This window comes from Falco peregrinus, chromosome 3, assembly GCF_023634155.1.
Source record: "Falco peregrinus isolate bFalPer1 chromosome 3, bFalPer1.pri, whole genome shotgun sequence".
Taxonomy (NCBI): Eukaryota; Metazoa; Chordata; class Aves; order Falconiformes; family Falconidae; genus Falco; species Falco peregrinus.
The window spans coordinates 110114610-110131539 of record NC_073723.1 but is presented as its reverse complement, the minus strand read 5'-3'; the positions used below and the strand labels follow the sequence as shown (position 1 = coordinate 110131539).

At 55.9% G+C, this 16930-nt stretch overlaps 1 protein-coding gene and 1 long non-coding RNA gene across 3 annotated transcripts; one reads left to right on the top strand and one right to left on the bottom strand.

Moving 5' to 3' along the window:
• Positions 1–3845: 3845 nt before the first annotated feature.
• On the top strand, positions 3846–10973 carry LOC129784048 (uncharacterized). Its single transcript, XR_008746339.1, has 2 exons — positions 3846–7152; positions 7552–10973. It is a non-coding gene; the product is annotated as an uncharacterized LOC129784048 (long non-coding RNA).
• Positions 10681–15299, bottom strand: CLDN19 (claudin 19). 2 transcript variants are annotated; one of them, XM_055798993.1, is made up of 5 exons: positions 15047–15299; positions 13264–13428; positions 12967–13054; positions 12413–12559; positions 10681–11588 (listed from the first exon to the last, which is right to left on the bottom strand). In XM_055798993.1, exons 1-5 carry the CDS (start codon positions 15267–15269, stop codon positions 11567–11569), a joined length of 645 nt encoding a protein of 214 aa, XP_055654968.1. In that variant the 5' UTR covers positions 15270–15299; the 3' UTR covers positions 10681–11566. The 2 variants fall into 2 exon arrangements, with proteins under 2 accessions (XP_055654968.1, XP_055654967.1); XM_055798992.1 differs by having other exon boundaries at positions 10681–11072.
• Positions 15300–16930: the final 1631 nt, after the last annotated feature.

Here is a 16930-nt window from a genome sequence, read left to right as displayed (position 1 = left end):
TTGATGCTAAAACTAGTTCTGTTGCAAGGTGGGCTGGCCCTGATTTGGTGCTGTCTTCCAATGGACAGTGGCTATTTTGAAAGTATTTTCATTTCTAGGACTGTTTGTACTTGTTCTGCTTTTTTTCTGGCGCCTGCCTTTTCTGTCCTTCCCCTCTCTGTATTTCCTCTCGCCAGCGTTCATATCCCATCCCTATTGTCTCGCTGGTCGCTCGTCGCCAGGAGGGCAGGCAAACGGAAAGAGGCGTTGGGTCCTGGTGGGAGCGACGGTGCAGGGTCACATGAAGGGGATGAGCAGGGAATGCAGGGGCTGGACATGGGGAGTAGCTTGGTGCCACTGGCAGCCGCAGACCTCTCCCAGCTCCGAGAGCTCCAGGGCTCGCGGGCTGCTGGATCCAGTGGGATTCCTCAATGGCTCTTCAAGCCTTGCTGCGGTGTTTTCTGTGCACGTGATGGGAACCTTTGTTTTCTCCTGGTGTTCATTGTAATGATTAACACCTGCTGGATGAATTCTTAATATCATGGGCTTTAAAAAACACCAGGATGAAGTTTTGGTTGCTCTTCTGTCTCTTGGGTAGTAGGGGAGAATATAAATTGTGGTTTCTGCGGTCTGGGCAGCAGCTTGCTGAAGCCATGCTGCCTCTGTTAGGCACAGGTAGAAATCTGCTCTTCAGCCACCTTCTGAAGGTCTGGAGTTGCCCTCGTGCCTGCCTTCCCGGGGGTTGTCTGGGGTTCTCCAGCCTGGTTTTCCAGGCCTGGTCCCCTGGCGCTGAGCCGGCTGTGTCAGCAGAGCCCAAACATCAGCAGCTCACCCCAGGAGGCCGGGGAGAGGTGGAAGTGGGATCCCTTTGGGTTTAAACTTCATCATCTCTTCTCTTTCTGGAGTCCTTTGTGTGGAAGATGGCTGTTCTGGCCACTGAAAGTGGGCTGATGTTAAAGAGCTGCATTTGGTGATGTTAAAGAGCTGCATTTGGTGAGGTTCTGTGTGTGCAGGAAAGGTGGCTTAGCCAGAATTTGTGAATTGCAGGTGAGGCTCGCCAGGCAAAATGTCTGCGTAACCCCCTGACACCTGTCTGATCATCCTTTTTTTTTTTTCTTCCTCTTTTTCAGTTTAGTCATCAAAGAAAAGACTTAAGAAATGAAGAAGAAAAGAAAATGAAATTCCAGCAATAAGAAATGAACAAAAGAATTGGAACTGAAGACCTTAAGTGCTTGCTTTTTGCTGTTGACCAGATTACTAGAACTATCTGCATTATCTATGCAGCATGGGGTTTTTATTATTTTTACCTAAAGAAGTCTCCTTTTGGAAACGATAAACACGTTTTTTAAAAGCCTGTTTTTTCTCAATATACCTTTAAAGGTTTTTAAATTGTTTCATATCTGGTCAAGTTGAGATTTTTAAGAACCTCATTTTTAATTTGTATGAAATATACACCTGATTTTTTCAAGTCAAACTGCAAGCATCTGTTAATAAAGGTCTTAAAGAATTGCCTTGTGTGCTTGGTTGTTTTATACCCACTTTTGTGTGAAAGGGTTTAAGTTTTCATAAAAAAGTTTGGGGGAGAAAAAAAACCTGCTTTATTTCTGAAGTGTGCAGGCAGGTTGGAGTAAAAGGAAAAAAAAATCGAAGTTAAAAAAATAATTAAAAATCGATTGAGTCCTTACTGCAACTGGGTGGCACGGCTTGGAGGGGAGGTGCTTGGTGCATGTTTCCAAGAGCTGTTTGCTGGGGTAGTCTCAAAACTGAGGTGGTGTGAAATACTTAAAAAGAAGAAAAAAAAACCCAAACGCTGAAACTCATTTTGAGCTGTGCAGAGCCCTGCTGCTCTGGGATCTTGGAGCGTGGATGTAACGAGTTGCTGGTGTGTGGGAAGAGGGATTGAGGGGAAAACTAGGGGAAGAGGTGAGTTCCCGGCTGGGTTTGGCATCCAGAGCCTCCCACAGCTGCCCCCAAGCTGCCCTGTTGTGACACCAAGCCTTTCCAGGGGGTGACACACTCCTTGTACCCCGCAGTGACTGACCACGGGGTCTGCTGTCACGCCGGGGGTGACAGAGCACAGGAGCATTCTTGCTCGGTCTGGGGTCCTGGTGGTGGGAGATGGAGCTTTCTCCTGTTTGCTGCGTGCAAACCAGTTACAAATCACCAGTAACGCATACGATGGAGAGCACCCAGTGGTTGCGGTGTGGTTGATGGCAGCTTTTGCAAGCTTTTGCATGCACTAAGGTGCTTAGTGCTTGTATGGTGCGAGGGTTTGCTCTTTTGAATCGCTTTCCTGTGCGCTCAAGTGCCAGCTGGTAGCAGCCCTGGGCTTTAGGCTTTGCTCTCTACCTCGTAGCACGCTGCTGGCTGCCCAGCCTTTGGACCGCGGCTGCCTGCTGTTTACCAGCAAGCTGTCGGTCACGCTCTGTTTCTGTCGTGCACCGTTAGTGATCGCATTTCTTCCTTCCTCAGGTCCCCGTGGCGTTGCTTTAACCTCTGCTAATAACGCGACGGACTCGTTCCGGTGCTGCAGGATGCAGCAGCTGGCCGCTGGCGGTTCTGCCTTAGCAGGTGAAGTGAGGAGCTGTAAGAAAGCAACAGCTTTGCTGCTTTTCAGCTTTAGGTGAGATTGGGAATTCTCTCCCTGCCTTCCCTGGGGGCTTGGGAGGACCCTTGCAGCTTTCCTGGTTTGGGGGTGTAGGTGTTTTGCAGCCTGCCTAGGCTACAGAAGCGGTACTGTGTGTCTTTTCTGCGCCTTTCCCTCGTGGGGGCTGTTTGGGGCCCTGCAGCAACATCTGCTTGGGGCAGGGGGGGGCTTGGTTTGCTGCTTTCTGGGGTGCAGAGCCTGTGTTGGGCAGCTCTCTGCCCAGCTCCCTGCGCTGCGATGCTGTCTGTGTGCGAACTGTTGGAGAAATAAGGGAATAAGGACAAAACCAGCAATTGGAGGTGGAGGGAGGGGGGGGGGTGTTGTTGGTGGGTTTGGATTCTGGTTTGTTTTCATCATGGTTTGCAAGCAAAGGATGGTAAATCGCTTGGAAAACAAGGATTCTCTTTTTGCGTGGACTCAAAAACCCAACGTTGCAAGTAGAGCACGGCGGGTAGGCTTCAAACTGACTCCCCTCCTTGTGCCTGACGTGCGGCGGTAGCGATCCTCCAGCAACCACCCCATGGCGGCATTCGTTAATGCTGCGGGCTGCTCGCTTTACCCGCTTTTTAAAAGCAAACCTTTTGCTGCCAAGTTTTTGAGCGCAGGGGTGGTTTCGTGCACGAGGGATCGGGGCCACCAGCCACGTGGAGTCAGTGTTGCTCCGTGCAGAAAAGGCTTTCCACTCAAGTCCTCCAAAGCCACATCATAAGAGCTCTTTGCTCAACGGCTTCCCCAGGGGATTTGGAGGCGATCTTTTCTTAAAGCAACACTTTTCTGGGGTTTATTTTCATCAAACCTGGCTGAAAGTGGGGTGGGGGGTGGGGGAAAACCTGTTCTCTGGGTGGCTTCTGCAGCATCCTTACTTTTTTGCAGCCCCTGGTGCTGCAGCTGGCATGAACCCTGCAGTCAGAGCCTTAAAGCGATTGCAGAGCTGTCCCAGTATAGGTGATGGTGCTTTAATGGAGTCTGACTGGAGCAGGGGAGCATCCCACAGCAGGACAGGGTGCGGGAGGTGTTGATGCCCATCACACGCGAGAGTCCACAGCATACATCTTGCTGGTGGCCGTGTGGCCCTGGGGCTGGGGAGCTCTCTGCGGTTGCTGGTGCCTGCTGGGGTCTGCCAGGAGAGAATGGGGGGTTGTGTCATGGCCACCAGTGGGGGGGGGGGGCGACTCAGGGGGGTTGCTGCAGTGTGGGGACATGGCAGGAGAGATGAAGCTGGACAGCCAGCTCTGTGGGGGCAGCTTCCACCCAGTGGGACCAGGCGTCAGGAGTGGAGATGGTGTCTGGTGAGGCATCGCCTGTCCCACGTCCCTGCTGGTGGGACCAGATTCTCACCAGCACATCCTTGTGGTCACCCGCTCAGGTTTGGGCTGGTCACAGTGACACAGCTGCAGCACGGCCACCACTTTGGGTAGATGCCAACATACCAGGACCTCAAGGTCCCAGAGATGTGGCTGGGATGTTTCTGCACCCCCCCTCCATCCCCTCACGAGGCTTCGGGGATCCTCCCGCAGCCCAATCCTGCCTGGCGTGACCCAGCCCCCCCCAGGGGCCATGGAGATCCCTTTGGACCCTGTGAGAAGTGTCTGCACCCTCTGAGCTGGTCCTTCCCCCCACGTATGTCCCTGCAGGGCAGCAATCGGGCTGCGGTGGGCTGTGGGGGGCCAGGGCGGACTGACCTGTGCAGGAGTAGAGGCAGCAGGTCAGCAGGACAGATGCCACCAAGCAGCCCGTTGAGCCGGCCATCCCCAGCCAGCACGACCACCCAAAGTCATAGTGGACCCCCAGGAATATATTGTGCGACACCAGCGTGGCCCTTTCCACGTAGACGTCCACCGCGTACCACACGGAGCCCACGAGACCCAGGATGCCTAGGAGAAACAGGGCTGGTTAAGAAAGAACTCTGCAACCCCCCAGGACCCCTCTGAGAGGGTGCCCCGAGCTCCTGGCACCCCTCCCAGCTCCCCATGGGACCCCCGAGCGCTCCCAGCCACGCACTGCCAACACCAAGGGTGACACCAGCCCCATAGCGCATCTTCAGCTTGACACGAGGATTTTCCTTGAGGAACTTGACACAATCAAGCCCGAGGAGCAAGGAAGCCAAAGCCAGGCCAGCCAGGAGATCCGCTGCAATCAGCAGGGTCCGCGTCACCACGATCTTCACTGGGCAGGGAAGGAAAGAAAAAAAAAAAACCCAGAAGAAGGGACTGAGGAATGGTCAGAGGAACTGGTCTCCCCGCTCCGGATTGCTGCCTGTGTCCCTGCTAGAGTCACCCAGCTCACCAGTGGCCGTGTCCATAGGAGATACCGACACTGGGACCCACCACCTGCCCTGGGCAAAGTGCTCCCCAGAAACCTTGCAACAGGACTTAACGAGCTCGTTAATAGCTCAGCTCAAGAAACCAGACATTTAAGGCGCACCAGTCGGCACCCAGGGTGTCATCACCTACTCAAGACCTTCTTGCACAGCTTTGGACAGAAGATGCTGCTGTCCAGACTGCCTGGTTTTCCTCCCAGTTGTGTAACTGGTGTTTTGACCAGCAAATGTCTTTTTTTTTCTAAAAAATAGCGGGGAAAAATGTGGAGCTGGCATGAGGCACGTCACCAGCTGTGATGTCACCAGTGCAGTGCGACTTCTTCCTGCAGAGCTTCTCAGCACAGCAGCCCCACTTGGTCCGTGCGGACATCTTGTTCCCTTCTCCACCGCCCCAATCTGTGTTGTCCCCTGTCACCATCCGTGGTATGGAGAAGTCTCCACACCATGACACGACTGTCCAGGAGCTGAGGACACAAGTCCCTGGCTGGTGGGGGTGGTCCTCAGCCCTGCGTGCAACGTCAACGGGGCTGCAAATCCCACCGTGCGGTGGGGGATAGGAGCGGCGCCTGGGCTCTACGTGCCACAACACCTTTGTTGGGAGGTGGCACAGCTTCTCTTCCGCTTGGTGACCCCGTGGCAGGTCTGGCTGGACCATGGGTGGCTGTCCAGGCTGTGCTGGTGGGGCAGGAGAGCCAGGGAAGCCCCGGCCCTGCGTTGCTACCTGATGAAGGGCAGCCCCTTGCAAGAGGCGCGTCTTCTTGGAAAGGGAAGAGGGACAACTCTTCGCTGTGAACTTGAAAAATGCCTTCAGGCCATGCCAGCTTACCTGGATGGTCAGCCAGAATGGAGTCATACTGGTCACAGGTTCTCACCCCGTCCTGCATGTTGGTGACACACTCCCTCCAAAGCCCCCGGCATTTGTGACTTACCTGGAAGCAGGAGAAAGATGCTCAAGCAGAAAGCACCAAAAAGCCCCCCAGCTCCCCCCAGAGATAGCCCACCACCACTGGACGTGTCCTGGTGACTGCCTACCCATACCTTGCTCTCTGTCTCCTCCTCTTGCTCCAGCATTTCTTTCTCTCTCTAATCCTCTAACCCTCCAACTGATGCAGAAAGCAGCAGGTTTGTCCCACCACACCCCCTTTCCAAGCCTGGGGAGACACGGTGGGACCCCCTGGATGGCGAGGCACCCACCTTGCTCCCGGCTGCTAACCTGGGAGCTGGCTGCCCTGCTCACCTCCAGGCTGTCGTCAGCGTTCACCATCCAGCAGTCGGTGCAGGTGGCGAGGAGCAGGAAAAGGCTTGAGAGAAGAACGAGACCGAACGCTGTCAGCTGCAAAGCTGCGCTCATGGGGTTACCTGCGAGGGCGTCGAGATGTCCATCACCTCTGCTGGGGCTGCTTCCCAGCTGCCTGAGGCACCAAAGTGCCACCTAGGCTGGGGCGTCGCCTGGATCCCTAAGAGGCATCTGGACCCCATCTCGTGGTCCTCAGCGCTGCCAAAATGCTCCAATGGAGCTGCAGAGCCAGTTTTGCATGTACATAGGGACACATCGCTTCTGCAGTAGAGCTGTACCCCCACGGGGCGGCTCTCCAGATGTTCCCTCATCCCAAGAGACCCCCTGGTATTGCCCACCGGTACTACTTGTCCTTTGGGAATCGAGCTGCTGGAAACTGCTGTCAAACGACTCTTGTTGTCTAAACTTGTGACTTCAGCATGTGGCTCCTGATACCCCGAGGTTTCCTTGATGCCTCCATCCCTGCAGCCATGTGATTCAGCGGGAAGATCACCTGCCTTTGCATGCTTTTTTTTTTTTTTTTTTTTTTTTTTTTTGTCCCCCCAAGATAAGCAATGAAGTGTTGAAACAGCCAGGTTGGAGCAGAAGCAAGTGTCCCATGGAGGTGTCCCTCTCTCAAGTGGCCAGCCCAAGGAGGAAAGCATCTCCCACCACGGAGGTGGGTGAGGGCTGCTGGGTGCCCCCAAGTGCTGCCAAGGCTTCCTGAAGACCAGAAGGGATGGGACCGTCTGTTTTCCATCCTTGCCAGAGATGGAGGGACATTAGGAGGGGAGCTGTGCCCAAGGTGTGGAGCAGAGGACATCGTCTCTCCGAAGCCTGGACACAAATCCTCCTTTGCTCTATTTTGCAACCCAAGATGCTAAATATTTCAGCACCTGAAGCTGCAGCCCTTTGGGCAAAGGGGTTCCTGTGAGTTAATGGCTTAATTAATGAGACTGGGTAGCTCTCTGAGCTGCATGGGTTAATTATCATATGGTGATGACTCTTCACCATCGCTGGCTTTGACCTCCAGCCAGGTGCTGCCAACCCTGGCGCGGCACAGGCTTCCCCATGGGGCAGGGGTGGGAGGGAGGGTCGTGGTCCCCATACCTGGGGTGCAACATCTCCCACCACATCCCACCTGGCACGTCACTGGGAGCAGAGGGACCGCTCACCCCATCTCTGTGAGCATGTCCATCAGTTTCACCCAGAGAGTGTATCTCTGTAATTAACAGGCAGCCTCTCAGACCCCAATTTACAATATTTTTTTTTAATTTCCCAGGCTCTCTTCTGAACTAACTCCCCGTAACCTGATTTTTTTTCCACTAGACTCTGGCTGTTTTGGAGCCTTTGAAGAAAATCTGCTCAGCCATCGGAGTTATACCAGCAAAAGAAATAAAGAAAAGAAAAGAAATTGTGTTAGCAATAAAAAGGGGCTGGTGGGGGTAAGTGTTACCTTCACCGCAGGCTCATCCTTGCCGGGGTGGGACGATGGCTGGGGATGTGGGTCTTGAAGACTTTCAAGTACCGGTGGGGTTCGATCCTGACCCACCTGATGGAATGAGGGAAATGCAACGCCTGCCCAAGCCTGTGCTGGGTTATTTAACGGTTTTCCGAGGTCCAAGGCACGTCAGATGGACTTTGGGCTCCAAGGCGTGATGGGCATCCCTGCGGTTAGAATGGTAATAGGTTGGGAAGGGAGCCTCCCCCAAAAATACCACGTGGGGAACCTGTGGCAGCCTGCTGGGAACACTCCCCAGGTGGGGGACTTTGTGTCCCAGGCAAATATCCCCCGTTCTTTAATTAGACCTTTTAATTACTGCCTAGGGGTGAGTGGCCTGAGACATGTTGGGTCCCTGGGACCGGTGCGAGAGAGTCAGAGGGGTGGCGGCGGCCAGAGAAAGAAGCTAAAATGCAAAGGGGATAATTAAAACCCTTTGGCCAGGCATGCAGCCAATAATTAAGACCCTTCCCCGCCCCCCCTCCCCCCCCGCCCCATTATATGTGGTGGTTATGGCTCAGATAATGTGTCCAGTCAGCTCCCGAGGAGGTTTTTGTGACCGTGGAAAGCTGTGTCCCAGCTGCCTGGCACTTGGAGCTGTCCTGAAAACTTCAGGTTTGTTCCCTGGTCCCCTACTATTTGGGGGAAAAAAAAAAAAACCAAACAAAAAAACCCTTTTGCTCTCACTTTTTTGCAAAGCGTGTTGCAGCGTCCTCTGAGCATCCTTGGGATCAGCTGCGCCCCATGGCTCGCAGGCATGGCTGCACCCTCAGCTCCATCCCTATTTCCATTTCGTGGATTAAATTTAAGAGAAGCCCTTGGGGGTTTTAGGTTTGTTTTCGAGTTGGTTGGTGGATTTTTTTTCCTTCTAGATAATCCTTTGCAGCGTTGAACTGCGGGGATTTTGGCAACGCACCAGGGTCTTGGCAAATCCTTGAGCTTCAGCCCTGCAGAGGCACCCAGGTGCTTGACTTTTTTTGGGGGGGTTATCCTGTTTTCCCGGAATTTTGGCACATGACAGCTCCAACGCTTCAGCGTGGAGCAATGAATTAGTGCTGAAAACATCCAGGAGGGTTTGTACCTTCATTTTCCAAAATTTACATCTCAGGATTTTGTGGTACTTGGACGTCCATGGCATTTGAAATTCTGGTGTGACCCCAAGCAGTACAGAACTGCAGCTGTGCACCCTGGTGGTGCTTCTAAAACAGGTTTATTTTTATTTTCTGCTCATCTAAACGGTCCCTTTATTATATGTCAAACTAATCTGCCTGGTCAATTCTCAACTGAAACGTTTTGGGAGGGGTTGAAAGAATGCAGGCAGAGGGGCAGATCGATCAGTAGTTGAATAATTAAGATTATTTCCCTGGTTAATGAAGGTAAAAATCAGATCTTGTGTCCCACTATGTCTGTAAAACCAGTGTGTTAAAAAAATAGTGCTAACAGGAGACCCAAAGCTTTGTATTTTAGCACATGTTGTGCAGAGGAAACCTCTTACAGCTGGAAAGGGAGGAAAAAAAAAAAAAAGAAATAAAAGATGTTTTCTTTGATGGGGCCATGCCATAGAGCTGGAGAGGGCTCTGTAGATGCCGTTGGAGCAAGCTAACGTATAAAAATGAATAAAAAAGAATAAAACCAGCATTGAATTAAAACAGGCACAGCTCAGAGGCGTGAGAAAAGCTCCTCTGCGTGTGGACCGGCTGCGGGCCCCCGGCCAAGGGCAGTGCTGCTGCAGAAGCATCTTCGTGCTAAATGTAACGAGGCGTGCCCAGATGGATTTTTAGATATTTTTTTTTTTTATGAAAAAACCGTGATTTTTTTTCCCCCCCTTCTACTCATTATTTACATGGAATTTCAGTGCTGCGGCAATTTGGTGAGATTGGCTGTGATCTTGGCCTCCAGGGGGTCATTTTCCCTTTTCCCTCTTGTCTACCCATTTAAAAATTAATAATATTCCATGGGGGTTTGGGTGCCAGCAAGCGGTGTGCCCTGCAACCTACATATTGTTCATCTTACTGGTTTTATTCAATACAATATGTGTGTTGGGCCGGGGGGGAGAACTTTTGGCCGGGGTGCGATGGATGGAGGCAGCTCCCATGTACTGCAGCGAGCCCTGTGTCCTGCTCCCACATTTTATCCCGCTTTGCCCTGAGTAAAACACACGAGGGATTGTCCCAAGGACAGTGGGGGCCTTTATACCCCCAGCCACATTATCACCACTCTGCTATTTTCCCCCTGCCACCACCCACTTTGATCCAGCCGTAGCGTCCCTCCCCAGGAGCCTTCGGGTGACCTGTGGAGATGTCACGGGAGCCCCCCTGGACCACAAATCCCTGCTTTTTGAGGTGGGATGGGATGTACTTATGGACTAGGTGCTGCAGGTGGGATGAGGATGCCGAGACAAGACGGCAGCCATGCAAAAAGCTGGATGGAAAGCATCATCCCCTGAGGAGAACCAAGTACAGCATTACGGGGCCAGGGGTCCTGCTCCTCCACGAAGAAAGCAAAAATCAAGTTAAATTAGCAAAGTGCCCAATTAGGCACTTTGGATTTGAATTTGGATTCATGGAAAATGGGAGAAAATAAGGCAGAGCCCAGCTGCAAGGGTCCATGGGGGGCAATAAGAGGAGGATGCTGGTCGAGGGTCCATGCGAGGCAATAAGAGGAGGATGCTGGTGGCACTTCAGCCCTGCAGAGGGACCAGGGCGCAAGATGCCGAGTTTCCCAGGGGTTTCGCCTTAAACTAAGCAATTTTTAAGGCCATGTCCCCTCCTTCTAGAGCCACATGTGGCAAAAGACTTGAGCTATTGGGCTAGCACCTGCCCAGGAGGGCAAAAAAACCTTCAGCACGGGGGAGAGCCCCCCGCCTGTAGTGGCTTTGACCCAGCAGAGCTGTCACTCGCAGGGGACTGGGCCAGATTTGGAAGTGCGGAGAACAAAGAGACGATTTGAGCAAGATACCCGTGATTGGAAATATTTTAATACCACTGAGTCACAATTTTTAGTACAAACAATCAGCAAAAGAATGCATTGAAAAATCCCGATCGGTCCCATTCCCACGGCCATGCATCCCCTAGAAAAGTTAATGCAATTTTATAGGAAAAGAATAAAAAATATGTCGTTCTACGCGATGCGGTGCTCTTGCTATAAAACACCTTTTTGGTTATTTGGCTTTAAAAAAAAAAAACCAACACAAATTTCCTTTTCAATCCTCATTGCAGTAGCTTTCGGTGTGTATTTTTGGAGGGGAACCCCGTAAGAGGGGTTCAGCCAACCAAGCACCTGATGGGTGAAGCCAGGCTATAAGCACTGCTCTCCCCTGATGGGTGAAGAAGACATTTTTACAGGGGGTCTGCAATTTAAAAGAGAAAAAGGGCTGTTAGTCCCACCTGAGAGAAAGAAATCAACCCCCCCAGGCCAAAAAATAGCATTGCTTCCCCTCCAGCATAGACCAGGACCCAAAGCAGTTGGGTATAAAATAAAAGAGAGGGGGAAAAAAAAGAGAATCAAAGGAAATAAGATCAAATAAACCAGAGAAAAATGAAATAAATTTTTAAAAAATCAGCTACTTTGGCTATATGGATTAAAAAATATTAATAATAATAATAATAATAAAAAATACATAATCAAGCTCTTTGGGTAATTTCCACTGGTTTTTCCTGCAGGTTAGCTGGCATAGCACATCAGTATGGATGGATGGATGGATGGATGGATGGATGGAGGTATGGGGTGGTTTGGGGGAATTACTGATGAAATTGGAGCGGTGGTGTTTGCAGAGCGGTTAGTAGCGGTCCAGACGAGGTACAAGGAGGTGGAGGCAATTAGCACTGTCGGCGTTTGAAGACTTCACCGCCCGCTCCAGGGGATCCTGTTGGGGAAAGGGATTTGGACACAGTGGGGAGGCATCAAAATTCATGGGTCTGTCCATCTGCTACCTGAAATAGCTGCGCTGGGCACCAAAAATAAAAACAAACTGCTGCTTTGTGTTCAAAGTCCCCTTTTTGCCTGCTTTAATTTGCCCAATGCCATTTATTCTGCTTAACAAGGCCACATACTTGTGCCTGGTGAGAAATAAACCCAGGGCAGATTTTAGCTGGCAGAGCTCAGCTGGAGCACCAGCAACCAGGCTCGGTTGAAAAATTAATAATTTTTAAAAAAATGTTGCTTTTTGGGTAGCAGTGAGGCAGGGGAACACTTGCACCCTGGCAGCATCCAAAAGCGGGGTGCAGGGATGCTCCAGCCCCTGATGGAGGTGGACGGCAGCTTCATCCCGGGAAAAGCAAGCACTGGCTGCGCTCCCTGCTTGCTCCCAAGAACGGGATGGAGAGGGGGTGGGCGAAAGCACAAAGCCGTTCTGTGCAGCACACCCCCGCGGGACCGGCGCCGTGCCCCCGGCATCGTCCCGCTCTGCCCAGCATCCACAGTCCTGCCCACCCCAGGGGGCTGGGGGGCAACCTGCCCGGTGCTGGGGGGCCTGGCAATGATGGATATGGGAGCGATGGCCCCCAGCCCCCCTGTTTTAGGGGACAGTGTAGCAAACGGTGCCGAAACCTGGAAGCTGAGGAGGAGAAAGGTCTCAGGGAGCATCCAGGGACCGTGTGGTGTGGTGTGGGAGCGCCGGGGTCTTGCCTGGTTTGGGGAGGGGAGGGGGGCGCTGGGCAGCAGGAGGGGAGCGTTAGGGATCAGACGTACTCCCGAGCCGTCGAAGGCTGCGACTGCCGATAGTACTGCTGGCCTCGCTGCTCCTTGGCGGGGCAGGAGCAGCACAGGAGGGACCCCCCCAGCAGGGAGAGGCTGGCGGCCCCCCAGCCGATGAAGAGCGACGAGCCGAACTCGTACCTGCGGCGAGAGAGAGAGAGAGAGAGAGAGGGGGAGCGTTGGCGGGGGGGGACACCCCGAGGGCCACCGCGATGCTCGAAGCCCTGTCGAGGCAGATGCTGGTTCTCCCTGGCCACCCCCATCTCTCACGGTGGCCGGACCCCGCTGCTCCGTTTCCCGGCACTTTTGTCTTTCCTTGGGGCTGCAGCTCCTGCTCTATCCCAGTGCAAAACCGGCAGTGGGACCCAGTAAAGCTTTAGCGTCGGGGAGATCTGCCCCAGCGCAGCAGCTGGGGGGGTGGCAGAGGTCCCACCACGTGGCACAGCCGCCTACGACCCACCCCCCACTCCCTCCCCCTCCCGAGGGAAGGTCCTCTGGGAAGCGCGGTGGGATGCAGATAAAGAGCATCCCCCGAGCCAGGCGCTTACCTGGCGTTGGCGGGGAAGGGGTTCTTGTCGAAGAACTCGTGGGCCACCTGCATGGCGTAGTAGGACACGGCGATCAAGGTGCACAGACCTGGACCCAGAACCACAGAATCCCAGGGTGGTTTGGTTGGAAGGGACCCCTAAAGCCCACCCAGTCCCCTGCAGCCACCTCTTCGAGGCGTGGAACATCAGAACATCCCCAACCCCCCAGCAAACCTCTCCCCTGCCCCATCAAACAGTTTTTGGAAGGTGTTTGGGGTCTTCTGTGGGGGAGAGGTGCTAAGGCTGGAGCTGCCTTACCGGAGAGGATGAAGAGGATGCCTCCAGCCACAGCGATGCGGCTCTTGGTGACAGGATCCTCTTCACCAACTTTGGTGCATTTCATGCCCACCACGCTGACAATGATGCCGAAGAAACCCAGGAGGAGAGAAATCACCATGAGAGCCCGGGAGATCTGGATGTGAACTGCAGCGGAGAGGGGCAGAGAAGCCGCTGGTCACCATGTGCCTTCCACCACCATCACCTGGTCCCACCTTGGGGATGAACTTGGCCTTAACCCTGTCCTTGCTGCATGGCTCCCATGCCACCCCCTCTCTCTGCTCGGCCGGTGGGGAGACCTCAGCTCAGGGCATTGCTCCCACTGCTTTCCCTGACCTTCCTCGCTGCCACACTCATCCTCGCCATGGGTTCCTGGGGAAGTACCTTGCCCACAGCGGGACCACAGTCCCCCAATGCCACGAGGCTGATGCGCAGCCCCAGGGTTGTGATGTCCCCACGGGACACTGTAGTTCCCCAAATGTGGTGCCCACCCTGGAGCCCAAACCCACAGGGGCCAGGGGTGTCTCAGACATACAGAGGGGCTCAAACCCATGGAGGGGGGGAAGAGGGGCTCAGGCCCACAGTTGGGGATGGGGGCCAAGAGGGGCTCAGACCTACAGTTGGGGATGGGGGCCAAGAGGGGCTCAGACCCACGGGGTGCAGGGGGGAAGCTTGGACCCACATTGACTCAGTGGAAGGGTGCAGGGAGCTCAGATCCTTTGCGGGGGGCTCAGGTGCAGTACAGGGGCTCAGGCCTGGGGGTGGGGGAAGGGCTAGGAGGGCTCAGACCTGCAGAGGACTCGGACCCCTGGAGGGGTCAGGGGAGCTCAGGCCCAAGGGAGCACTCAGATGTAGAGAGGGTACAGACCTGTTGGGGGGGGTGGTGGCATCAAACCCACAGAGGGGCTCAGACCCATATGGGGGGGGACAGACCCATACAGGGGGAGACAGACCCATAGAGGAGCTCAGACCCGTATGGGGGGGCTCACACCCATATGGGGGGGGTCAAACGCATAGAGAGGCTCAGACTCATATGGAGTGTGTGTGTCTAACCCATACAGGGCGGGACAGACCGTTTAGGCGGGGGGGGGGGGGGTCAGACCTACACAGAGGCTCAGACCCATACAGGGGTGGTCAAACCCACAGAGGGACTCGGACCCATATAGGGGAGGGGTCAAACTCGTATAGGGGGGTTGCTCAGAGCCATATAGGGGGGACAGACCCTTATGGGGGGGATCAGACCTATATATAGGCTCAGACCCATATAGAGGGGTCAAACACATATGGGGGTGTGTGTCAAACCCCTGGGGGGGCACAGACCTTTACGGGGGGGGTCAGACCCACACAGGGGGGGTCAAACCCATAGAAGGGCTCAGACCTATATGGGGGAGGGTGTCAAACCATACAGGGGGTTGCTCTGACCCGTATAGGGGGGATCAGACCTGTATATATGCTTGGACCCATATAGGGGGGTCAAACCCATAGAGGGGCTCAGACCCATATGGGGGGGGGTGGTGTCAAACCCCTGGGGGGGGACAGACCCTTACGGGGGGGGTCAGATCTACACAGAGGCTCAGACCCATATAGGGGGGTCAAACCCATAGAGGGGCTCGGACCCATATGGGTGGGGACGGGACACAGACCCTTACGGGAGGAGGGGTGGGTCAGACCTACACAGAGGCTCAGACCCATAAAGGGGGTCAGCCCCACGGCGGGGCTCAGCCCTGCAGGGCGCAAGGGAGCCCACCCCCCCCTCGGTACCCACCGCTGAGGGAGAACAGCGAGTCGTGCAGGCGGCACTGGACCTGCCCGGTGCTCTGGGCGGCGCAGCTCATCCACAGCCCCTGGTGCAGCCCCACGGCCGTGATGATGGCGTCCCCGGCGTAGGAGCTCTGCCGCCAGTGCGGCAGCACGGCGGCCGCCAGCGCCGCCACCCAGCCGCCCAGCGCCGCCAGGTACCCGGCCACCTGCCGCGCCCCGCCGCCCATCGCCGCCGCCGCGGGGCTGCCCAGCGCCGCGCCGCGCCACGGCCCGCCCGCCCCGCCCCCCGCCCCGCCCCCCGCCCGCCGCCCCGCCCCCGCGGCGGTAGGGGGCGCGGTGGGGGGGACTGGGGGGGAGAGATGGGGTGGGAGGGAGGGGGAGGTTTGGGGTGGGGGGAGGGGTTTGGGGTCCCAAGGAGAGATTTGGGGTGGGGGGTGGGATTTCGGGGGGAGGAAGGGGGGAGGTTTGGGGTGGGGGGAGGGGTTTGGGGTCCCAAGGAGAGATTTGGGGTGGGGGGGAGGGATTTCGGGGGGAGGAAGGGGGGAGGTTTGGGGTGGGGGGAGGGGTTTGGGGTCCCAAGGAGAGGTTTGGGGTGGGGGGGAGGGATTTCGGGGGGAGGAAGGGGGGAGGTTTGGGGTGGGGGGAGAGGTGGGGTGGAAGGGAGGGGGAGGAGAGAGGTTTGGGGTCCCAAGGAGAGATTGGGGGGTGGGGGGTGGGGAGGGGGAGGGATTTGGGTCTCTGGGGGAGGAATTTGCGTGGGAGGGAGGGGAAGGTTTGGGGTGGGGGGAGAGGTTTGGGTCTGGGGGGGAGGGATTTAGGACTCTAGGGGAGAGGTGGGTGGGAGGAAGGGGGGAGGTTGGGGGGGAAGGGGTTTGGGTCCGGAGAGGGGTGATTCAGGGTCCTGGGGAGAGATTTGGGTGCTGGGGGGACAGATTTCAGACATGGGGGGGCTTTTGGGTTCCAGGGGGGAGATGTGGGTCTTGAGCAAGATGGGAACCCTCCCCCCTCCCAACAGCAGCGGAGAGAGATGGGAAAATGGGGGTCTCCGTGGGAGGTGGGGAGGGGGCACTGGGGGAGGTTCCCCTCCCCCCCTGCTGTGGGACCCCCCCTCAGCCGCAGAGGCCCTGGGGGTGGGTGGCTCCAGCAATTCAGCCGGGAGCAGGGAGGGGGGTCGTGCCCCCCACGCCTGCCCCTCGCCTCCGCCCCGTGGTGGGGGGGCACCGACAACAGCCGCCATTGACGGGGGACACGGGGCGCGGGGGGGACACGGACACACACGTGCCCCCGCCCCGGTGGCAGCCCCAGGCCCTGGCAATCGTTAACCGCCCCGGCCTCATCAGCAGTCTGCTCACGCGCCCGGCCGGGGTCGGACACCGGGGTGGTGGAGGTGGCGGACACAGGGATGGTGGGCCACCACCAACGGGACCATCCAACCAGCCTGGAGAACCCCATCCCCAAGAGCCCCCAGCCCCCACCGGGATGCCACACGGGCCCTGCCCGACGCCGTCCCCCGGTATTATGGGGGAGCGGGTGCCGGTGGCGTGGGGCAGGATTTACGGAGTCGCATTCCCGGGATGGTTATGGAAATGGCTGGGGCTGGACATGAACAATTCCATGCCCTGTTCCGGGGGTGCCGCCACGCTCAATGTCCTTCTTGTTCAAGGACGGTTGCCTCCCCCTTGAAGCTGTGGGTCCCTTCCCACGCTGCAGGGGCCAGGGGATGCTCCGGGGTGCAGCTGGGGGCGGGGGGGCACGGCCCCTGCCAAAAAGTCCCCTGGCACCCACGGGAGATGCTCGCCCCCCGAAAGCACCCCTGTTGTCCCCACAAAACGCCCTCCTGGGGTTGCAGGGCTGTAGAACCCTCGGGAAAATGCTTGGAATGAGGGCA